The 26,429-nt window shown below is 42.5% G+C and overlaps 1 protein-coding gene across 1 annotated transcript in view; it reads left to right on the top strand.

Moving 5' to 3' along the window:
• The window catches only part of LOC120041435 (protein HID1-like), a 48,570-nt gene extending 25,508 nt beyond the window's left edge, over positions 1-23,062 (top strand). The window contains exons 9-19 of the mRNA XM_038986390.1: positions 918-1,058; positions 4,106-4,196; positions 6,241-6,392; positions 6,901-6,979; positions 9,110-9,274; positions 9,682-9,918; positions 15,564-15,763; positions 15,960-16,064; positions 20,949-21,040; positions 21,341-21,499; positions 21,797-23,062. Of these exons, the coding sequence (XP_038842318.1) occupies positions 918-1,058; positions 4,106-4,196; positions 6,241-6,392; positions 6,901-6,979; positions 9,110-9,274; positions 9,682-9,918; positions 15,564-15,763; positions 15,960-16,064; positions 20,949-21,040; positions 21,341-21,499; positions 21,797-21,860 (1,485 nt within the window). The 3' untranslated portion in view covers positions 21,861-23,062. The remainder of the gene's footprint in view (positions 1-917; positions 1,059-4,105; positions 4,197-6,240; positions 6,393-6,900; positions 6,980-9,109; positions 9,275-9,681; positions 9,919-15,563; positions 15,764-15,959; positions 16,065-20,948; positions 21,041-21,340; positions 21,500-21,796) is intronic.
• Positions 23,063-26,429: the final 3,367 nt, after the last annotated feature.

Raw genomic sequence — 26,429 nt, 5'->3', positions numbered from 1 at the left:
GGCGATAGTCCGGGTGGCCATTTGATGAATTGTTCAGCAGTTTTATGGCTTGGAGGTAGAAGCTGTTAAGGAGCCTATTGTTCCTAGACATCCTCCTTTTAATGGTGCATTACATGTAGACTAAATGCTACACTGTTTTAGTTGTGAGGAATGTTCAGTCTCATTTAACCAGGCTACAGTGCAGCCGTGTCAAGACCCTAGTCTAAAGGTCTGACCCTAGTCTAAAGGTCTGACCCTATTCTAAAGGTCATGTGACCCCCTCAGTAAGACTATTACTTTGTAGTTCTCTGTTCTTTGTAGTTCTATTTTCTTTGTAGTTCTCTTTTCTTTGTAGTTCTCTCTTCTTTGTAGTTCTCACTTCTTTGTAGTTATCTCTTCTTTGTAGTTCTCTTTTCTTTGTAGTTCTATTTTCTTTGTAGTTATCTCTTCTTTGTAGTTATCTCTTCTTTGTAGTTATCTCTGCTTTGTAGTTATCTCTTCTTTGTAGTTATCTCTTCTTTGTAGTTCTCTCTTCTTTGTAGTTATATTTTCTTTGTAGTTATCTCTTCTTTGTAGTTCTCTCTTCTTTGTAGTTATCTCTTCTTTGTAGTTATATTTTCTTTGTAGTTATCTCTTCTTTGTAGTTATCTCTTCTTTGTAGTTCTCTCTTCTTTGTAGTTATATTTTCTTTGTAGTTCTCTCTTCTTTGTAGTTCTCTCTTCTTTGTAGTTATATTTTCTTTGTAGTTCTCTCTTCTTTGTAGTTCTCTCTTCTTTGTAATTCTCTCTTCTTTGTAATTCTCTCTTCTATCATGTTTACACACTTTCTCCTCTAATGGTACATCACAAGTGCATCTTTGCTATGTGAAAAGACGTTGGTCTAAATCTCTCAAATGAAAATCTGAACCTCAGAGCCTGCTTGTGTCACTCCCTCTCCAGGACTATGACTTTGTGTTGAAGGGACTGGCTCGCCTGTTGGTAAACCCTCTGATGCAGACCTACCTGCCTAACTCCACCAAGAAGATCCAGTTCCACCAGGAGCTGCTGGTGCTCTTCTGGAAGCTCTGTGACTTCAATAAGGTCATATATCATATATTATTATATATATTATTATCATATTAATAAGGTAGGAGACTAGCCTGATCCCAGATCTGTGTTATTCCTTACCATACTGTAGGGGTGCTAAGCTATACAGCACAAACAGATCTAGGACCAGTCTGGTAGGAAACCATGCAGGTTGTTATTGTGTTGACTGTATTCAGTTAAGCCACATTATATTTGAAAAAAACAACATTTTAGCTAGATACCACTTCATCATCATCATCATCAGTGAATACACAACAGGTAGAAGACAGGTACATACATAATATACCATATTGACATCATCAGTGAATACACAACAGGTAGAAGACAGGTACGGTTGAAGTCGGAAGTTTACATACACTTAGGTTGGAGTCATTAAAACTTGTTTTTCAACCACTCCACACATTTCTTGTTAACAAACTATAGTTTTGGCAAGTCAGTTAGGACATCTACTTTGTGCATGACACAAGTCATTTTTCCAACAATTTTTTGCAGACAGATTATTTCACTTATAATTCACTGTATCACAATTCCAGTGGGTCAGAAGTTTACATACACTAAGTTGACTGTGCCTTTAAACAGCTTGCAAAATTCCAGAAAATGATGTAATGGCTTTAGAAGCTTCTGATAGGCTAATTGACATCATTTGAGTCAATTGGAGGTGTACCTGTGGATGTATTTCAAGGCCTACCTTCAAACTCAGTGTATCTTTGCTTGGCATCATGGGAAAATCAAAAGAAATCAGCCAAGACCTCAAGAAAAAAAATTGTAGACCTCCACAAGTCTGGTTCATCCTTGGGAGCAAGTTCCAAATGCCTGAAGGTACCACATTCATCTCTACAAACAATAGTACACAAGTATAAACACCATTGGACCACGCAGCCGTCATACCGCTCTTGAAGGAGACGCCTTCTGTCTCCTAGAGATGAACGTACTTTGGTGTGAAAAGTGCAAATCAATCATAGAACAACAGCAAAGGACCTTGTGAAGATGCTGGAGGAAACAGGTACAACAGTATCTATATCCACAGTAAAACAAGTCCTATATCGACATAACCTGAAAGGCCGCTCAGCAAGGAAGAAGCCACTGCTCCAAAACCGCCATTAAAAAAAGCCAGACTACGGTTTGCAACTGCACATGGGGACAAAGATCGTACTTTTTGGAGAAATGTTCTCTGGTCTGATGAAACAAAAATAGAAATGTCTGGCCATAATGACCATCGTTATGTTTGGAGGAAAAAGGTGGATGCTTGCAAGCTGAAGAACACCATCCCAACCGTGAAGCACGGGTGTGGCAGCATCATGTTGTGGGGGTGCTTTGCTGCAGGAGGGACTGGTGCACTTCACAAAATAGATGGCATCATGAAGATGGAAAATGATGTGGATATATTGAAGCAACATCTCAAGACATCAGTCAGGAAGTTAAAGCTTGGTCGCAAATGGGTCTTCCAAATGGACAATGACCCCAAGCATACTTCCAAAGTTGTGGCAAAAGGGCTTAAAGACAACAAAGTCAAGGTATTGGAGTGGCCATCACAAAGCCCTGACCTCAATCCCATAGAAAATTTGTGGGCAGAACTGAAAAAGTGTGTGCGAGCAAGGAGGCCTACAAACCTGACTCAGTTACATCAGCTCTGTCAGGAGGAATGGACCAAAATCCACCCAACTTGTGGGAAGCTTGTGGAAGGCTACCCGAAACGTTTGACCCAAGTTAAACAATTTAAAGGCCATGCTACCAAATACTAATTGAGTGTATGTAAACTTCTGACCCACTGGGAATGTGATGAAAGAAATCAAAGCTGAAATAAATCATTCTCTCTACCATTATTCTGACATTTCACATTCTTAAAATCAAGTGGTGATCCTAACTGACCTTGTGAAAAACTGAGTTTAAATGTATTTGGCTAAGGTGTATGTAAACTTCCGACTTCGACTGTACATACGTACATAATATACCATATTGACATCATCAGTGAATACACAACAGGTAGAAGACAGGTACATACATAATATACAATTTTGACATCATCAGTGAATATACACAACAGGTAGAAGACAGGTACATACATAATATACCATTTTGACATCATCAGTGAATATACACAACAGGTAGAAGACAGGTACATACATAATATACCATTTTGACATCATCAGTGAATATACACAACAGGTAGAAGACAGGTACATACATAATATACAATTTTGACATCATCAGTGAATATACACAACAGGTAGAAGACAGGTACATACATAATATACCATTTTGACATCATCAGTGAATATACACAACAGGTAGAAGACAGGTACATACATAATATACCATATTGACAGTAACGTTACATTTAGTAGCCGAGATGATCAAAATCTTCATTGAAAATCAATAAAAGAGTCAAAATAGACTAGAGGAATAGCCTGCCCTCAACAGAGATAGAATAGAGGAATAGCCTACCCTCAACAGAGATATAATAGAGGAATAGCCTGCCCTCGACAGAGATAGAATAGAGGAATAGCCTGCCCTCAACAGAGATAGAATAGAGGAATAGCCTGCCCTCGACAGAGATAGAATAGAGGAATAGCCGACCCTCAACAGAGATAGAATAGAGGAATAGCCTGCCCTCGACAGAGATAGAATAGAGGAATAGCCTGCCCTCGACAGAGATAGAATAGAGGAATAGCCTGCCCTCGACAGAGATAGAATAGAGGAATAGCCTGCCCTCAACAGAGATAGAATAGAGAAATAGCCTACCCTCAACAGAGATGGAATAGAGGAATAGCCTACCCTCAACAGAGATGGAATAGAGGAATAGCCTGCCTTCAACAGAGATAGAATAGAGGAATAGCCTGCCCTCAACAGAGATAGAATAGAGGAATAGCCTGCCCTCAACAGAGATAGAATAAAGGAATAGCCGACCCTCAACAGAGATAGAATAGAGGAATAGCCTGCTCTCAACAGAGATAGAATAGAGGAATAGCCTACCCTCAACAGAGAAACAAACACGCATCACATTCTAATAACCCATACCACCGTCTCTCTGCCCATCACAGAAGTTCCTGTTCTTTGTATTGAAGAGCAGTGATGTTCTGGACATCTTGGTACCCATCCTCTTCTACCTTAATGACGCCCGGGCCGACCAGTGTGAGTACAGTCTGTAGACAGACACACACACACACACACACACACACACACACACACACACACACACACACACACACACACACACACACACACACACACACACACACACACACACACACACACACACACACACACACACACAGACCTATCCTATGAATGATGGCAGGGTGTGAGTAGTTTGTAGGGACTGGAATATACTATATATCTGTCTGTAGGGACTGGAATATATTATATATCTGTCTGTAGGGACTGGAATATACTATATATCTGTCTGTAGGGAATGGAATATACTATATATCTGTCTGTAGGGACTGGAATATATTATATATCTGTCTGTAGGGACTGGAATATATTATATATCTGTCTGTAGGGACTGGAATATACTATATATCTGTCTGTAGGGACTGGAATATACTATATAAGTCGCTCTGGATAAGAGCGTCTGCTAAATGACTTAAATGTAATGTAAATGTATATATCTGTCTGTAGGGACTGGAATATACTATATATCTGTCTGAAGGGACTGGAATATACTATATATCTGTCTGTAGGGACTGGAATATATTATATATCTCTCTGTAGGGACTGGAATATACTATATATCTGTCTGAAGGGACTGGAATATACTATATATCTGTCTGTAGGGACTGGAATATACTATATATCTGTCTGAAGGGACTGGAATATATTATATATCTGTCTGTAGGGACTGGAATATATTATATATCTGTCTGTAGGGACTGGAATATACTATATATCTGTCTGTAGGGACTGGAATATATTATATATCTGTCTGTAGGGACTGGAATATACTATATATCTGTCTGTAGGGACTGGAATATACTATATATCTGTCTGTAGGGACTGGAATATACTATATATCTGTCTGTAGGGACTGGAATATACTATATATCTGTCTGTAGGGACTGGAATATATTATATATCTGTCTGTAGGGACTGGAATATACTATATATCTGTCTGTAGGAACTGGAATATACTATATATCTGTCTGTAGGGACTGGAATATACTATATATCTGTCTGTAGGGACTGGAATATATTATATATCTGTCTGTAGGGACTGGAATATATTATATATCTGTCTGTAGGGACTGGAATATACTATATATCTGTCTGTAGGGACTGGAATATACTATATATCTGTCTGTAGGGACTGGAATATACTATATATCTGTCTGTAGGGACTGGAATATATTATATATCTGTCTGTAGGGACTGGAATATACTATATATCTGTCTGTAGGGACTGGAATATACTATATATCTGTCTGTAGGGACTGGAATATACTATATATCTGTCTGTAGGGACTGGAATATATTATATATCTGTCTGTAGGGACTGGAATATATTATATATCTGTCTGTAGGGACTGGAATATATTATATATCTGTCTGTAGGGACTGGAATATACTATATATCTCTCTGTAGGGACTGGAATATATTATATATCTGTCTGTAGGGACTGGAATATATTATATATCTGTCTGTAGGGACTGGAATATATTATATATCTGTCTGTAGGGACTGGAATATACTATATATCTGTCTGTAGGGACTGGAATATACTATATATCTGTCTGTAGGGACTGGAATATACTATATATCTGTCTGTAGGGACTGGAATATACTATATATCTGTCTGTAGGGACTGGAATATACTATATATCTGTCTGAAGGGACTGGAATATACTATATATCTGTCTGTAGGGACTGGAATATATTATATATCTGTCTGTAGGGACTGGAATATACTATATATCTGTCTGAAGGGACTGGAATATACTATATATCTGTCTGTAGGGACTGGAAAATACTATATATCTGCTAACGGCTGTGAATGTCTGCTTTATTTACGTATGCCTTGGTAATGGTTTTAGTGATTGTCTCTCGCTCTTGTGTGTGTGTGTGTGTGTGTGTGTGTGTGTGTGTGTGTGTGTGTGTGTGTGTGTGTGTGTGTGTGTGTGTGTGTGTGTGTGTGTGTGTGTGTGTGTGTGTGTGTGTGCGCACGTGTTTCTGCTACAGCCCGTGTGGGTCTCATGCATATCGGTGTCTTCATCCTGCTACTGCTGAGTGGAGAGAGGAACTTTGGCGTGCGTCTCAACAAGCCCTACTCCGTCCACGTACCTATGGACATCCCAGTGTTTACAGGGACCCACGCCGACCTGCTCATAGTAGTAAGACTCTGCCATACAAGTTACAGTAGGCTACAGCATAGATATAGAATGAATAGAATATATCTCTGTGGAATACAGTGTGACTGTAGCAAATGGATGAATTCTGCAGGCAATATTACATTTTCTGTGATCTGCCTCTATGTGTTAATTAAAACGCCTCTCTAGTTATAGCTTGGTGTCTTTATTACACTTAGATTCAAATAGTATTTAATTCAAATATTTGTAATTGAGCCTGGAGTGCCAAATGGGTGGGGTTATCTCTATTGGGACTCTCCCATTGGTTCCATTGCGCCAAGCTAGATCAATGAAGCGCAGATAAAGCATTTGAATGGAAACAAATACTATTTGAGTCCAGGTCCTATAGAAATAGAATTGCTACAACAGACATTCAAGTCAATAAATGTTATCTGATGGATGGCTTGACAGCGATTAAGTGTTCCAGTCAAATTGCCCTTGTCCCTTCTAGTAATTCTATCTCTATGTCTGTACCTCTCTGTGTGATCTCCAGGTGTTCCACAAGATCATCACCAGTGGCCACCAGCGTCTACAGCCTCTCTTTGACTGCCTGCTCACCATCGTAGTGAATGGCGAGTAGCTCTGCACTGGCTCCATCTGCTGGTCAAATATGCACATGGTTCTTTATTTATTTATTTAACCTTCATTTAACCAGGAAAGTCCCATTGAGATACATAGTCTATTTTACAAAAGAGACCTAGCCAAGAAGGCAGCAGTAGTCATTACAGCGTTACAGCGTTACATTACAGTGTTACAGCATTACATTACAGCAGTAGTCATTACAGCGTTACAGCGTTACATTACAGTGTTACAGCGTTACATTACAGCAGTAGTCATTACAGCGTTACAGCGGTACATTACAGTGTTACAGCGTTACATTACAGCAGTAGTCATTACAGCGTTACAGCGTTACATTACAGCAGTAGTCATTACAGCGTTACAGCGTTACATTACAGCGTTACAGCGTTACATTACAGCGTTACAGCGTTACATTACAGTGTTACAGCATTACATTACAGCAGTAGTCATTACAGCGTTACAGCGTTACATTACAGCAGTAGTCATTACAGCGTTACAGCGTTACATTACAGCGTTACAGCGTTACATTACAGCAGTAGTCATTACAGCGTTACAGCGTTACATTACAGCAGTAGTCATTACAGCGTTACAGCGTTACAGAGTTACATTACAGCAGTAGTCATTACAGCGTTACAGTGTTACATTACAGCGTTACAGTGTTACATTACAGCGTTACATTACAGCGTTACAGCGTTACATTACAGCGTTACAGCGTTACATTACAGCAGTAGTCATTACAGCGTTACATTACAGCGTTACAGCGTTACATTACAGCGTTACAGTGTTACATTACAGCAGTAGTCATTACAGCGTTACATTACAGCAGTAGTCATTACAGCGTTACATTACAGCGTTACAGCGTTACATTACAGCGTTACAGCGTTACATTACAGCAGTAGTCATTACAGCGTTACAGCGTTACATTACAGCAGTAGTCATTACAGAGTTACATTACAGCGTTACAGCGTTACATTACAGCGTTACAGCGTTACATTACAGCAGTAGTCATTACAGCGTTACATTACAGCGTTACAGCGTTACATTACAGCGTTACAGCGTTAGATTACAGCAGTAGTCATTACAGCGTTACATTACAGCAGTAGTCATTACAGAGTTACATTACAGCGTTACAGCGTTACATTACAGCGTTACAGCGTTACATTACAGCAGTAGTCATTACAGCGTTACAACATTTAAAACATATAGTAGGCTACAATCAGCACAACAACACGTCATCATGAGACAATCCGGTCCACAGGAAACATCTACACTCCTTGTTGTAACCTCAGCCTCACAGAAAGTTCTGAGGTATTGAACAGTTACATTACTTTGGAACAGTCCCTGAGATCACCTTAAACACCCAAACAGATGTACTCATGAAGTAATTCTTAGATGCTGTACATGCATATTGAGATGTTACTTGCTTTTTAGTCTAGCTAGGATTAGGCTCAATCTGTGGGAGAATATGCACATATGCATATTCTGGTCAAAATGTACAGTATCTCTACAAATGACTCCTCCTCCCTCTCCTCCACTGTGTCTCCCTACCTGAATGACTCCTCCTCCCTCTCCTCCACAGTGTCTTCCTACCTGAATGACTCCTCCTCCCTCTCCTCCACAGTGTCATGACTCCTCCTCCCTCTCCTCCACAGTGTCTTCCTACCTGAATGACTCCTCCGCCCTCTCCTCCACAGTATCTCCCTACCTGAATGACTCCTCCTCCCTCTCCTCCACAGTGTCATGACTCCTCCTCCCTCTCCTCCACAGTGTCTTCCTACCTGAATGACTCCTCCTCCCTCTCCTCCACAGTGTCATGACTCCTCCTCCCTCTCCTCCACAGTATCTCTCTACCTGAATGACTCCTCCTCCCTCTCCTCCACAGTGTCATGACTCCTCCTCCCTCTCCTCCACAGTGTCTTCCTACCTGAATGACTCCTCCTCCCTCTCATCCACAGTGTCTTCCTACCTGAATGACTCCTCCTCCCTCTCCTCCACATTATCTCCCTACCTGAATGACTCCTCCGCCCTCTCCTCCACAGTATCTCCCTACCTGAATGACTCCTCCTCCCTCTCCTCCACAGTATCTCCCTACCTGAATGACTCCTCCTCCCTCTCCTCCACAGTGTCTCCCTACCTGAAGAGTCTGTCCATGGTGGCAGCCAACAAGCTGCTCCACCTCTTGGAAGCCTTCTCCACCAACTGGTTCCTCTTCTCCGCCTCCCAGAACCACCATCTTGTCTTCTTCCTGCTGGAGGCTTTCAACAACATCATCCAGTACCAGTTTGATGGTGAGAGGATCAGTGTTTACCCAGCCTGCTCCTCTCAGAACAGGTTACATGTCTGACTTCGTAGAATAGCATAAGACTGTATTTAGTCCTGCTGTAGTCTGGTCTGTTGGTATTGCTGCCGACTCCGGACCACAGATACCGGCTAGCGACGGGGGTTTGAGCCTGTCTCTGCCACTCTCCTACCTGGGCCCCTCTATAATCTATCTCCGGCTCTCAATTCCTCACTGTTCCATGGGGAAAAAAATACAATATGAACAGGAATTGTAATTAGTCTATTTATATGTTTCTTACTTTCTGTGGGTTCAGTCAGTAGAAGGACTATTCACTGCCTGCCTTTGATGTGCTGCTGTGTCGTATCAATGTAACCCTCATAATCCCTTGCTCTTAAACGTGCAATTATCTTCCAGGAAACTGTAACCTAGTCTACGCCATTATCCGCAAACGCAACTTGTTCCATCAGTTGGCCAACCTGCCGTCCGACCCCGCCTCCATCCAGAAGGCCTTGCTGAGGAAGAGAAAGTCACCGGATGCCATCACCGGCATCTCCCGTACCAGCTCCCAGGAGACGGTGTCCATGGAGGGTTCCCGTCCAGCCGTCCCCGCCGAGCCAGGAACGCTGAAGACCAGCCTGGTCGCTATACCAGGTACACCACTGAACTATAACTATAACAACTTATATACAGTGCCTTCGGAAAGTATTCAGACCCCTTGACTGTATCCACATTTTGTTACGTTACAGCCTTATTCTAAAATTGATTAAATCCTTTTTTACCTCATCAATCTACACACAATACCCCATAATGACAAAGAAAAAACAGTTTTTTATACATTTTTGCTAATTTATAAAAAATAAAAATGAAATATAACATTTACATAAGTATTCAGTACTTAGTTGAAGCACCTTTGGCAGCGATTACAGCCTCGAGTCTTCTTGGGTATGACTCTACAAGCTTGGTACACTTGTATTTGGGGTTTCTCAAATACAAGTGTTTTTGGGGTTTCTCAAATACAAGTTTCTCCCATTCTTCTCTGTAGATCCTCTCAAGCTCTATTTTTTTATTTTTTATTTTTTTATTTCACTGCGCCACTCGGGAGGCCATATTTGATTTTTTTTCGCTTTGTCATTTAAGGGTATTCTGTGTAGGAAATTGCTTTATTTAATACATTTTAGATTAAGGCTGTAACGTAACAAAATGTGGAAAAAGTCAAGGGTTTTGAATGCTTTCCGAAGGCACTTTATAGCTATCTATAACCAGGGATTTTTCTGCCATTGAAACACTTGGGCAGGCCGCCTAATCATTTTGTGTTAAACAAATCTAAATATATTTTAGATTATTCAAAGTAGTCACCCTTTGCCTTGATGACAGCTTTGCACACGCTTGGCATTCTCTCAACCAGCTTCACCTGGAATGCTTTTCCAACAGTCTTGAAGGAGTTCCCACATATGCTGAGCACTTGGCAACTTTTCCTTCACTCTGCGGTCCAACTCATCCCAAACCATCTCAATTGGGTTGAGGTCGGGTAATTGTGGAGGCCATGTCATCTGATGCAGTACTCCATCACTCTCCTTCTTGGTCAAATAGCTCTTACACAGCCTGGAGGTATGCTATGTCATTGTCCTGTTGAAAAGTAAATGATAGTCCCACTAAGCACAAACCAGATGGGATGGCGTATCACTGCAGAAAGCTGTGGTAGCCATGCTGGTTAAGTGTGCCTTGAATTCTAAATAAATCACAGACAATGTCACCAGCAAAGCACCCCCACACCATTACACCTCCTCCTCCATGCTTCACGGTGAGAACCACACATGCGGAGATCATCCGTTCACCTACTCTACATCTCACAAAGACACGGCGGTTGGAACCAAAAATCTCAAATTCAGACCAAAGGATAGATTTCCACTGGTCTAATGTCCATTGCTCGTGTTTCTTCGCCCAAGTAAGTCTCTTCTTATTACTGGTGTCCTTTAGAAGCGGTTTCTTTGCAGCAATTTGACCACGAAGGCCTGATTCACGCAGTCTCCTCTGAACAGTTGATGTTGAGAAGTGTCTGTTACTTGAACTCTGTGAAGCATTTATTTGTGCTGCAATTTCTGAGGCTGGTAACTCTAATGTACTTATCCTCTGCAGCAGAGGTAAGTCTGGGTCTTCTTTTTCTGGGTCTTCCTTTCCTATGATGAAACTTCCTCATGAAAGCAAGTTTCATCATAGCGCTTGATGGTTTTTGCGACCGCACTTGAAGAAACTTTCAAAGTTTTTGAAATGTTCCGGATTGACTGAAGTAATGATGGACTGTCGTTTCGCTTTGCTTATATGAGCTGTAATATTGACTTGGTCTTTCACAAAATAGGGCTATCTTCTGTATACCACACCTAACATTCCTGGGAGTGTGTAAACTTATATTTTGTATTACCATATAATTTTTGTATGTTCTCTATATGTATGTACTTGAAAATGTATCAATTGACCAATTCGGCACATTTGGGCAGACTTTATTGTGCAGTATTGCAATGCTTCACTGGATTTTTTATTTTTTTATTTCACCTTTAGTTAACAAGACACACTTGTTAATTGAAATGCGTTCAGGTGACTACCTCATGAAGCTGGCTGAGAGAATGCCAAGAGTGTGCAAAGCTGTCATCAAGGCAAAGGGTGGCTACTTTGAAGAATCTCAAATATCAAATATATTTTGATTTGTTTAATACTCTTTTGGTTACTACATCATGCCATATGTGTTATTTCATAGTTTTTATGTATTCACTATTATTCTACAATGTAGAAAAGATAAAAAATTAAGAAAACCCCTTGAATGAGTAGGTGTGTCTAAACTTTTGACTGGTATTGTATATACTGTATAAATATTTGTGTATTTTATATTATACATTTTCAGGGTGAAAAAACGCTTTTAGTGTAAACTCAAACTACTAAAGCCAGATATAAAGTATGTAGAAAAGATAATGGAATGTCAGTGCCTTGGCGTTTTTCCTATTTTGTTGCATTACAACATGTAATGTAAATAGATTTTTATTTGAATGTCATGTAATGGACATTACTTAAAGAAAAAAATAAGCAAACACGTTTGGTGTTCACCAAAAAGCATGTGGGAGACTTCCCCAAACATATGGAAGAAGGTACTCTGGTCAGTTGAGACTAAAACTGAGCTTTTTGGCCATCAAGGAAAACGCTATGTTTGGCACAAACCCAACACCTCTCATCACCCGAGAACACCATCCCTACAGTGAAGCATGGTGGTGGCAGCATCACGCTGTAGGGATGTTTTTCATCGGCAGGGACTGGGAAAATGGTCAGAATTGAAGGAATGATGGATGGTGCTAAATACAGGGAAATTCTTGAGGGAAACCTGTTTCAGTCTTCCAGAGATTTGAAACTGGGACGGAGATTCACCTTCCAGCAGGGCAATGACCCTAAGCATACTGCTAAAGTAACACTCAAGTGGCTTAAGGGGAAACATGTAAATGTCTTGGAATGGCCTAGTCAAAGCCCAGACCTCAATCCAATTGAGAATCTGTGGTATGACTTAAAGATTGCTGTACACCAGCAGGAACCCATCCAACTTGAAGGAGCTGGAGCAGTTTTGCCTTGAAGAATGGGCAAAAATCCCAGTAGCTAGATGTGCCAAGCTTATAGAGACATATCCCAAGAGACTTGCAGCTGTAATTGCTGGAAAAGATGTCTCTACAAAGTATTGACTTTGGGGGGGAGAATAGTTATGCACACTCAAGTTTTCAGGTTTTTTGTCTTATTTATTTATTGTTTCACAAGAAAAAATATTTAGCATCTTCAAAGTGGTAGGCATGTTGTATAAATCAAATGATACAAACTGCCAAAAAATCCATTTTAATTCCAGGTTGTAAGGCAACAAAGTAGGAGAAATGCTAAGGGGGTGAATACTTTCACAAGGCACTGTATATACATTTTTAGAATATAATCTTTGAGAACTAACAATCAGCAAAATAGAAGCTAGAAAGTCAGGGCAATAGAAAATTCCAAAAACAATGAATTTAACAGTGTATTTATTTTGTTATTAAGTTTGAGCAAAATAGCACAGCGTTATCCATGGCAAAATGCATAGCATTTCAGGAAATTATTTTTAAAATGTAATTCCATGGCAAAGAGTTTAGAATTGCAGCAAATTAACTTTAAAACTGCAACATTTTCTCTCAGCTCCATTGCAGAATATGTAGATCCCTGGAAATTAGCTTTAAAACCAACATTTCCTCTCAACTCCATGGCAGAATATGTAGAATCCCTGGAAATTAGCTTTAAAATTGCAACATTTTCTCTCAGCTCCATGGCAAAATGTGTAGAATTGCAGGAAATTAACTTTAAAATTGCATAAATGTATCTCGGTTCCATGGACAAATACTGAGAATTGCTGGAAATTGCTGAAAAAATACTATCTGAACACTACTTATATTCTATACCAGGTACACAACCTATAACTACTATCTGATCACTACCAGGTACAATAACTATTGTATCTATAACTACTATCTGATCACTACCAGGTACAATAACTACTGTATCTATAACTACTATCTGATCACTACCAGGTACAATAACTACTGTATCTATAACTACTATCTGATCACTACCAGGTACAATACCTACTGTATCTATAACTACTATCTGATCACTACCAGGTACAATAACTACTGTATCTATAACTACTATCTGAACACTACCAGGTACAATAACTACTGTATCTATAACTACGATCTGAACACTACCAGGTACAATATCTACTCTATCTATAACTACGATCTAAACACTACCAGGTACAATACCTACTGTATCTACAACTACTATCTGATCACTACCAGGTACAATACCTACTGTATCTACAACTACTATCTGATCACTACCAGGTACAATACCTACTGTATCTACAACTACTATCTGATCACTACCAGGTACAATACCTACTGTATCTACAACTACTATCTGATCACTACCAGGTACAATAACTACTGTATCTATAACTACTATCTGAACACTACCAGGTACAATAACTACTGTATCTATAACTACTATCTGAACACTACCAGGTACAATAACTACTGTATCTATAACTACGATCTAAACACTACCAGGTACAATACCTACTGTATCTACAACTACTATCTGATCACTACCAGGTACAATACCTACTGTATCTATAACTACTATCTGATCACTACCAGGTACAATAACTACTGTATCTATAACTACGATCTAAACACTACCAGGTACAATAACTACTGTATCTATAACTACTATCTGATCACTACCAGGTACAATACCTACTGTATCTATAACTACTATCTGATCACTACCAGGTACAATAACTACTGTATCTATAACTACGATCTAAACACTACCAGGTACAATAACTACTGTATCTATAACTACTATCTGAACACTACCAGGTACAATAACTACTGTATCTATAACTACGATCTAAACACTACCAGGTACAATAACTACTGTATCTATAACTACGATCTAAACACTACCAGGTACAATACCTACTGTATCTACAACTACTATCTGATCACTACCAGGTACAATACCTACTGTATCTACAACTACTATCTGATCACTACCAGGTACAATAACTACTGTATCTATAACTACTATCTGAACACTACCAGGTACAATAACTACTGTATCTATAACTACTATCTGAACACTACCAGGTACAATAACTACTGTATCTATAACTACGATCTAAACACTACCAGGTACAATACCTACTGTATCTACAACTACTATCTGATCACTACCAGGTACAATACCTACTGTATCTACAACTACTATCTGATCACTACCAGGTACAATAACTACTGTATCTATAACTACTATCTGAACACTACCAGGTACAATAACTACTGTATCTATAACTACGATCTAAACACTACCAGGTACAATACCTACTGTATCTACAACTACTATCTGATCACTACCAGGTACAATAACTACTGTATCTATAACTACTATCTGATCACTACTAGGTACAATAACTACTGTATCTATAACTACTATCTGATCACTACCAGGATTCTATACCAGGTACACAACTGCACCTCCCCCATATGGACTCTCAACACAACTGTTATCATCCAGTGGTGTGTCATACTTTTGTATGAACTGACATATAGCTTCTCTGTCCTTCAGGACCACAAAGGAAATAAGCCACTGTCTTTATTGTGCTATCTCTGTCACGTTCGGAACACCTTTGTACTGTGTAGATTGTTTTACTGTGCAATCAAATCCATCCCTGTCTGCAGCCATTGACAAACTGACTGAGAAGTCTCAGGTGTCAGAGGATGGCACCATGATCTCTGTGCTGAAGATGGAGCATTCACACGCGTCACACCACACACCCCAGGCTGACCACACACCCCAGGCTGACCACACACCCCAGGCTGTCCACAGCGCAATTGTAGGGGCCAGCGACACAGAGTCTGTTTCTGGAAGGGACAATGAGGTAAGACTACGTGTGTGTGTGTGTGTGTGTGTGTGTGTGTGTGTGTGTGTGTGTGTGTGTGTGTGTGTGTGTGTGTGTGTGTGTGTGTGTGTGTGTGTGTGTGTGTGTGTGTGTGTGTGTGTGTGTGTGAACACATGGGTACGTGCGATCTTGTGTGTATGTGTGTGCATCAGTCATCAGTGTTCTATGTTCTCAGGATGTTTTCTACACTGAGGCAGAGATGGAGAGAAGGCGCATGTCAAGCACATCATCCACCATCTCCTGTACCTCTCAATCTCACTGGGCCCCTACACCAGACTGGGTGAGTAGGTATCAATCTCACTGGTCCCCTACACCAGACTGGGTGAGTAGGTATCAATCTCACTGGGCCCCTACACCAGACTGGGTGAGTAGGTATCAATCTCACTGGGCCCTACACCAGACTGGGTGAGTAGGTATCAATCTCACTGGTCCCTACACCAGACTGGGTGAGTAGGTATCAATCTCACTGGGCCCTACACCAGACTGGGTGAGTAGGTATCAATCTTACTGGGCCCCTACACCAGACTGGGTGAGTAGGTATCAATCTCACTGGTCCCCTACACCAGACTGGGTGAGTAGGTATCAATCTCACTGGGCCCCTACACCAGACTGGGTGAGTAGGTATCAATCTCACTGGTCCCCTACACCAGACTGGGTGAGTAGGTATCAATCTCACTGGGCCCCTACACCAGACTGGGTGAGTAGGTATCAATCTCACTGGGCCCCTACACCAGACTGGGTGAGTAGGTATCAATCTCACTGGGCCCCTACACCAGACTGGGTGAGTAGGTATCAATCTCACTGGGCCCCTACACCAGACTGGGTGAGTAGGTATCAATCTCACTGGGCCCCTACACCAGACTGGGTGAGTAGGTATCAATCTCACTGGGCCCCTACACCAGACTGGGTGAGTAGGTATCAATCTCACTGGGCCCCTACACCAGACTGGGTGAGTAGGTATCAATCTTACTGGGCCCCTACACCAGACTGGGTGAGTAGGTATCAATCTTACTGGGCCCCTACACAAGACTGGGTGAGTAGGTATCAATCTCACTGGGCCCCTACACCAGACTGGGTGAGTAGGTATCAATCTTACTGGGCCCCTACACAAGACTGGGTGAGTAGGTATCAATCTCACTGTACCCCTACACCAGACTGAGTGAGTAGGTATCAATCTTACTGGGCCCCTACACAAGACTGGGTGAGTAGGTATCAATCTCACTGGGCCCCTACACCAGACTGGGTGAGTAGGTATCAATCTCACTGGGCCCCTACACCAGACTGGGTGAGTAGTTTTAATAGTAATATGATAATATTGTCATTTAAAAGACGGTTTTATTTAAAGCCACTTAAAGAACTGTCAACATGGACAGTGACACATGTATTCAGTAAGTGGCCTATGCGGGACTCAAACCCACAACCCTGGTGTTGCCATGGCCATACTCTAACCCACAACCCTGGTGTTGCCATGGCCGCACTCTAACCCACAACCCTGGTGTTGCCATGGCCACACTCTAACCCACAACCCTGGTGTTACCATGGCCACACTCTAACCCACAACCCTGGTGTTGCCATGGCCACACTCTAACCCACAACCCTGGTGTTGCCATCACCACACTCTAACCCACAACCCTGGTGTTGCCATGGCCACACTCTAACCCACAACCCTGGTGTTGCCATCACCACACTCTAACCCACAACCCTGGTGTTGCCATAGCCACACTCAAACCCACAACCCTGGTGTTGCCATGGCCATACTCTAACCCACAACCCTAGTGTTGCCATGGCCACACTCTAACCCACAACCCTGGTGTTGCCATAGCCACACTCTAACCCACAACCCTGGTGTTGCCATCACCATGCTCTAACCCACAACCCTGGTGTTGCCATCACCACATTCTAACCCACAACCCTGATGTTGCCATCACCATACTCTAACCCACAACCCTGGTGTTGCCATCACCATGCTCTAACCCACAACCCTGGTGTTGCCATGGCCACACTCTAACCCACAACCCTGGTGTTGCCATGGCCACACTCTAACCCACAACCCTGGTGTTGCCATCCTCACACTCTAACCCACAACCCTGGTGTTGCCATGGCCACACTCTAACCCACAACCCTGGTGTTGCCATCGCCACACTCTAACCCACAACCCTGGTGTTGCCATGGCCACACTCTAACCCACAACCCTGGTGTTGCCATCGCCATACTCTAACCCACAACCCTGGTGTTGCCATCACCACACTCTAATAACCCACAACCCTGGTGTTGCCATGGCCGCACTCTAACCCACACCCTGGTGTTGCCATGACCACACTCTAACCCACAACCCTGGTGTTGCCATCACCACACTCTAACCCACAACCCTGGTGTTGCCATGGCCACACTCTAACCCACAACCCTGGTGTTGCCATCGCCACACTGTAACCCACAACCCTGGTGTTGCCATGGCCACACTCTAACCCACAACCCTGGTGTTGCCATCGCCACACTCTAACCCACAACCCTAGTGTTGCCATGGCCACACTCTAACCCACAACCCTGGTGTTGCCATGGCCGCACTCTAACCCACAACCCTGATGTTGCCATGGCCACACTCTAACCCACAACCCTGGTGTTGCCATGGCCGCACTCTAACCCACAACCCTGATGTTGCCATCGCCATACCCTAACCCACAACCCTGGTGTTGCCATGGCCACACTCTAACCTACAACCCTGGTGTTGCCATGGCCACACTCTAACCCACAACCCTGGTGTTGCCATGGCCACACTCTAACCCACAACCCTGGTGTTGCCATGGCCATACTCTAACCCAAAACCCTGGTGTTGCCATGGCCACACTCTAACCCACAACCCTGGTGTTACCATGGCCGCACTCTAACCCACAACCCTGGTGTTGCCATGGCCACACTCTAACCCACAACCCTGGTGTTGCCATGGCCACACTCTAACCCACAACCCTGGTGTTGCCATCACCACACTCTAACCCACAACCCTGGTGTTGCCATAGCCACACTCTAACCCACAACCCTGGTGTTGCCATGGCCGCACTCTAACCCACAACCTTGGTGTTGCCATCACCATACTCTAACCCACAACCCTGGTGTTGCCATCGCCACACTCTAACCCACAACCCTGGTGTTGCCATCGCCACACTCTAACCCACAACCCTGGTGTTGCCATGGCCACACTCTAACCCACAACCCTGGTGTTGCCATGGCCACACTCTAACCCACAACCCTGGTGTTGCCATCACCATACCCTAACCCACAACCCTGGTGTTGCCATCGCCATACCCTAACCCACAACCCTGGTGTTGCCATGGCCACACTCTAACCCACAACCCTGGTGTTGCCATCGCCACACTCTAACCCACAACCCTGGTGTTGCCATGGCCACACTCTAACCCACAACCCTGGTGTTGCCATCGCCACACTCTAACCCACAACCCTGGTGTTGCCATCGCCACACTCTAACCCACAACCCTGGTGTTGCCATCGCCACACTCTAACCCACAACCATGATGTTGCCATCGCCACACTCTAACCCACAACCCTGGTGTTGCCATGGCCACACTCTAACCCACAACCCTGGTGTTGCCATCGCCACACTCTAACCCACAACCCTGATGTTGCCATCGCCACACTCTAACCCACAGCCCTGATGTTGCCATCGCCACACTCTAACCCACAACCCTGGTGTTGCCATAGCCACACTCTAACCCACAACCCTGGTGTTGCCATGGCCACACTCTAACCCACAACCCTGGTGTTGCCATGGCCACACTCTAACCCACAACCCTGGTGTTGCCATCGCCACACTCTAACCCACAACCCTGGTGTTGCCATCGCCACACTCTAACCCACAACCATGATGTTGCCATCGCCACACTCTAACCCACAACCCTGGTGTTGCCATGGCCACACTCTAACCCACAACCCTGGTGTTGCCATCACCATACTCTAACCCACAACCCTGATGTTGCCATCGCCACACTCTAACCCACAGCCCTGATGTTGCCATCGCCACACTCTAACCCACAACCCTGGTGTTGCCATAGCCACACTCTAACCCACAACCCTGGTGTTGCCATGGCCGCACTCTAACCCACAACCCTGGTGTTGCCATCACCATACTCTAACCCACAACCCTGGTGTTGCCATCGCCACACTCTAACCCACAACCCTGGTGTTGCCATGGCCACACTCTAACCCACAACCCTGGTGTTGCCATCGCCATACCCTAACCCACAACCCTGGTGTTGCCATCGCCATGCTCTAACCCACAACCCTGGTGTTGCCATCGCCATACCCTAACCCACAACCCTGGTGTTGCCATCGCCATACCCTAACCCACAACCCTGGTGTTGCCATCGCCACACTCTAACCCACAACCCTGGTGTTGCCATCGCCACACTCTAACCCACAACCCTGGTGTTGCCATCGCCACACTCTAACCCACAACCCTGGTGTTGCCATGGCCACACTCTAACCCACAACCCTGGTGTTGCCATGGCCATACTCTAACCCACAACCCTGGTGTTGCCATGGCCATACTCTAACCCACAACCCTGGTGTTGCCATGGCCACACTCTAACCCACAACCCTGGTGTTGCCATGGCCATACTCTAACCCACAACCCTGGTGTTGCCATGGCCATACTCTAACCCACAACCCTGGTGTTGCCATGGCCATACTCTAACCCACAACCCTGGTGTTGCCATCGCCACACTCTAACCCACAACCCTGGTGTTGCCATCGCCACACTCTAACCCACAACCATGATGTTGCCATCGCCACACTCTAACCCACAACCCTGGTGTTGCCATGGCCACACTCTAACCCACAACCCTGGTGTTGCCATCACCATACTCTAACCCACAACCCTGATGTTGCCATCGCCACACTCTAACCCACAGCCCTGATGTTGCCATCGCCACACTCTAACCCACAACCCTGGTGTTGCCATGGCCACACTCTAACCCACAACCCTGGTGTTGCCATGGCCACACTCTAACCCACAGATCCATTCTAGATAGAACCCTCTGCAAAGGGTTTTACCCAGCACCAAAAATGGTTCCCCCAAACTGAAGAACCCTGTATGGTTCTACTTAGCACCTTTTGTTCTAAGACTGTAACGTGTCCCTTCCTTCTCCCTCAGGTCCTCTCCTGGAAGTGTAAGCTCCCCCTACAGACCATAATGCGTCTGCTGCAGGTGCTGGTCCCGCAGGTTGAGAAGATCTGTATCGACAAGTAAGTCAAACATCACTGGTCATATTGGTCATCAAAGGTTTACTTCTATGAAGTGTCAGTAGATGCACTGAAGTTATATTATTATATATATTATAAGTTATATTATTATATATTTTCTAGCTTTGCTCCCAACCCCCCCATACAACACACACCATTCATTTTGGAAGAAACACTTTAATGACTGATGATATTTAAATATCTGTTTTTATGTATGTGGAGCCAAAGAGAAATTTGCACCTTACGTGGACAATAAGGTTTTCCTGATTCTAATTGTAACAAGATATTTTCCCTCTCTCTCAGAGGTTTGACAGACGAGTCTGAGATCCTGAAGTTCCTCCAGCATGGTACCCTGGTGGGCCTCCTGCCCGTCCCCCATCCCATCCTCATCCGGAAGTACCAGGCCAACGCCGGCACGGCCATGTGGTTCCGCACCTATATGTGGGGAGTGGTCTACCTGCGGTGAGTAGGGCATGATGGGAGCTGTAGTCCTATGGTATTTCACTCATTTTCATGATTCATGTGGGGTTTCATCTGTGCACTTCTTTCTTCTGGGATGCAACAAACAGAAGAAAATGAATTAAGCAAGGAGGGACTTCCTGGTCTTGTCCAATAAGAAACACTTGTTTTCGTTTCTCCATTGGATTTTTTTTTTCAAATGTTCCAATCCTTTCTATCTTCCTCTTAGATCTAAGATGAAATAGTCTTCCAATGTTTTCCAATGCATTTAACATTTTAAACCTTTATTTGTCTTCACAGCAACGTGGACCCGCCCATCTGGTACGACACGGACGTACGTCTCTTTGAGATCCAGAAGATGTAGATAACAGGAAAGAGATGTTGACTGAAGATGGGACTACTTCCTGTCTTGTTCCTGCCCCTTCCTCCTACTGGCACTCTCTCCCTTGAACCTCACCTACCTTCAACTTGCCTCATCATCATCATCATCATCATCATGCTTGCCCCTCACACCTTCTCTTTGACTTTCCCCTGGTTGTGCAAACGTAATGTGGACAATATTGAGAAAGGGGGGGATAACTAGCACCTACTCCAAAAGCAGGAGGTTGAGTTGTACAGGGTTCAAATTACAGGGGGGCTAAGAGGGGCTGGGCACCCCTTTTACAAATCAGGACCCCATATAAGAAATAAAATATCTATGTGAAGCCATACCAGAAGTGTCGAAGACATAAACAATGGGCACCCACAAGGGTCAATGTGTAATTCAAACCCCTAGAGTTGGATGAGGATAGGATTGGACTATTATCTACACTGTGTATCTGTAAGTACACCCTGAAACCTCAAGACTACAGAATGTCTGTCAAAGCACTGAGACATTAGAGTGTTAGCAAGCAAACTGTCTTTCCGTCTGCCCTTCCTAATCATGGACTCCATGTTAAAGCTCTGTGTGAAAACGCAGCTTTGATGGAGAGAGTATGGGAGACATTGGTTACACTTTATTATGACCTTTATGAGTAAGACATTATATAAACGTATACATGTTTATAAATTATTATACATTTGTAGGAATTCCAATGCTTCTAAATGCAGAAATGTTTACTGTTGCTTATTCATGAAATGTATTATAAAGTGTCAAAATTACGCTTTTAGATAGCAGCCTAAAATATTCTCAGATGGCATTGCTATTTCACATGAATTGTATTTAATTGACACATTAAAGTGAGAACGTGTCATGTTGTGAAATTGCACATCCTCCAACGAGACCTTACTGCTGTGTTCTTTGTAAAGTGGCAATGTGACAAGGTACTGTATCTCGTCAAGAACTTGAAAAGGACACTATTGTCTGTTCCAGACTGAAATAAATAAATATCCAAACCAATTTTATAATACTGCCTCAAAGTCAACGGCTATATCTTACATGTACATGTTATATTTGTCTGCATATTATTCTGCAATCAGCATTGTCCACTGGAAATACTGTGCTTGATGTTTAAAGTAGTATTTTTTTCTTGAATTATACAGAATAATACTATATTATAAACTATTCATAAAGGAACCAGCAAAGCCTTTCAATTCTTTTATTTCATTAGTATTTGTTTTTATTAAGGATCCCATAAGTTTCTGCCAAGGCAGCAGTTACTCTTCCTGGGGTCTAGCAACATTAAGGCAGTTATATACCATTTAAAATATTTCATGACATTACATTTCATAACACTTTTCACAACATATTAAGTGTGTTCCCTCAGGCCTCTACTCTACTACCACATATTTACAATACAAAATCCATATGTACGTGTGTGTAGAGTGCGTCTTATCATGTGTATGTGTAAGCGTGTGTCTGTACCTTTGTGTGTGTCTCTTCACAGTCCCCACTCTTCCATTAGGTGTATTTTTATCCATTTTTTTAAGTCTGATTCTACTGGTTGCATCAGTTACCTGATGTGGAATAGAGTTCCATGTAGCCATGGCTCTACATAATACTGTGTGCCTCCCATAGTCTGTTCTGGACTTGAGGATTGTGAAGAGGCCTCTGGTGGCTTGTCTTGTGGGGTATGCATGGGTGTCTGAGCTGTGTGCTAGTATTTTAAACAGACACCTCGGTGCATTCAACTTGTCAACACTTCTTACAAAAACAAGTAGTGATGAAGTCAATCTCTCCTCCACTTTGAGCCGCCATGAGAGAATCACATGCATATTATTAATGTTAGCTCTTCCTGTACATTTAAGGGCCAGCCGTGCTGCCCTGTACTGAGACAATTGTAGTTTTCAGAGTAACTTCTTTGTGGCACCTGACCACATGACTGAACAGTAGTCCAGGTGCGACAAAACTAGCCTGTGGGAGCTGCCTTGTTGATAGTGTTGTTACTCTACCGCTTCTCTCTCCCGGATCCGGGATCCTCCTCATCAAAAAAGCTGACTAGCATAGCCTAGCCTAACGCGACAGGGATATCATATAATATAATTTCATGAAATCACAAGTCCAATACAGCAAATGAAAGATAAACATCTTGTGAATCCAGCCATCATTTCCGATTTTTAAAATGTTTTACAGCGAAAACACAATATATATTTATATTAGCTCACCACAATAGCCAAACACACAACGCCATGTTTTCACCATGTTTCCACCGCAAAGGTAGCTTTCACAAAACCCACAAATAGAGATAAAATTAATCACTAACCTTTGAACAACTTCATCAGATGACAGTCTTATAACATCATGTTATACAATACATTTATGTTTTGTTCGAAAATGTGCATATTTGAGGTATAAATCGTAGTTTTACATTGCAGCCACCATCACAAATAGCACCAAAACAGCCAGAATAATTACAGAGAGCAACGTGAAATACAGAAATACTCATCATAAAACATTTATGAAAAATACATGGTGTACAGCAAATGAAAGATAAACATCTTGTGAATCCAGCCAATATTTCCAATTTTTTAAGTGTTTTACAGCGAAAACACAATATATATTTATATTAGTTCACCACAATAGCCAAACACACAACGCCATTTATTCACCGCAAAGGTAGCTTTCACAAAACCCACAAATAGAGATAAAATTAATCACTAACCTTGAACAACTTCATCAGATGACAGTCTTATAACATCATGTTATACAATACATTTATGTTTTGTTCAAAATGTGCATATTTAGAGGTACAAATCCTGGTTTTACATTGTGAATATGTAGCCATGATGCACCAAATTGTCCGGAGATATTTTGGACAGTCACGTAATCTAACCAAAGAACTCATCATAAACTTTACTAAAAAATACATGTTGTACAGCAAATGAAAGATACACTGGTTCTTAATGCAACCGCTGTGTTAGATTTTTTTTAAATTACTTTAGTACAACATACAGCATGCAATATTGTGAGACAGCGCTCACCAATTCTCCGCCTTGTTGGAGCCAACATATTCCACAAAAATACGAAATAACATCATAAATATTCTCTTACTTTTGATGATCTTCCATCAGAATGTTGTGCAAGGAGTCCTAGTTCCAGAATAAATCGTTGTTTTGTTTTAGAATGTCCATTTCTTCTGTCGAATTAGCAACTTTGGCTAGCCATGTGGAGGGCACATGTCCAAGAAATCTTTGCGCCTGGAATGAAAAATTCCAAAATTCTCAATAAACGTCGAATAAACTGGTCAAACTCGGTTGAAAATCCTACTTTATGATGTTCTTCTCATATGTATCCAATAAAATCAGAGCCGGAGCATTTTGTCGTGTATACCTAACGCTTTTCAGAAGACAATGTGAGGTTCCCTGGTGCGCAGTTGAATACTGACAAAAGAGCGGACCTGTCACTCCAAAAGCTCTCATTCGGTCTCACATCAAGCTAGACACCCCATTCAACATTCTACTGCCTGTTGACATCTAGTGGAAGGCGTATGAAGTGCATACAGATCCATAAATATAAGCCAGTTGAATAGGCAGGCCCTGACACAGAGCCCCATTTTCAGAATTTTCACTTCCTGTTTGGAAGTTTGCTGCCAAATGAGTTCTGTTTTACTCACAGATATAATTCAAACAGTTTTAGAAACTTCAGAGTGTTTTCTATCCAATAGTAATAATAATATGCATATTGTATGATCTAGAACAGAGTACGAGGCCATTTAATTTGGGCACGATTTTTTCCCAAAGTGAAAACAGCGCCCCCTATTAAGAAGAAGTTAAAAAGGCAGAGCAGCGCTTTATTATGGACAGACTTCTCCCCATCTTAGCTACTGTTGTATCAACATGTTTTGACCATGACAGTTGGTCAACTTGCCTAATTTCCACATTATTTATTGCAAGATTTAGTTGAGGTTTAGGGTTTAGTGAATGATTTGTCCCAAATACAATGCTTTTAGTTTTTAAAATATTTAGAACTAACTTATTCCTTGCCACCCGTTCTGAAACTAACTGCAGCTCTTTGTTAAGTGTTGCAGTGATTTCACCCACTGTAGTGGCTGACGTGTAGAGTGTTGAGTCATCCGCATACATAGACACACTGGCGTTTCCTACAAAGCTAGTGGTATGTCATTAGTAAAGATTGAAAAAAGTAAAGGGCCTAGACAACTGACCTGGGGAATTCCTGATTCTACCTGGATTATGTTGGAGAGGCTTCCATTAAAGAACACCCTCTGTGTTCCATTAGACAAGTAACGCTTTATCCACAATATAGCAGGAGGTGTAAAGCCATAACACATACGTTTTTCCAGCAGAAGACTATGATCAATAATGTCAAAAGCCACAATGAAGTCTAACAAAACAGCTCCCACAATCTTTGTATCTTCAATTTCTTTCCGCCAACCATCAGTAATTTGTGTAAGCGCCGTGCTTGTTGAACGTCCTTCCCTTTAAGCGTGCTTCCCTAAAGTTTACTAAGGGTTGGTAACAGGCTGATTGGTCGGCTATTTGAGCCAGTACAGGGGGC

The sequence above is a fragment of the Salvelinus namaycush genome, chromosome 3 (genome assembly GCF_016432855.1).
Source record: "Salvelinus namaycush isolate Seneca chromosome 3, SaNama_1.0, whole genome shotgun sequence".
Lineage (NCBI taxonomy): Eukaryota > Metazoa > Chordata > Actinopteri > Salmoniformes > Salmonidae > Salvelinus > Salvelinus namaycush.
This window is presented reverse-complemented; position numbering and strand designations above follow the sequence as displayed.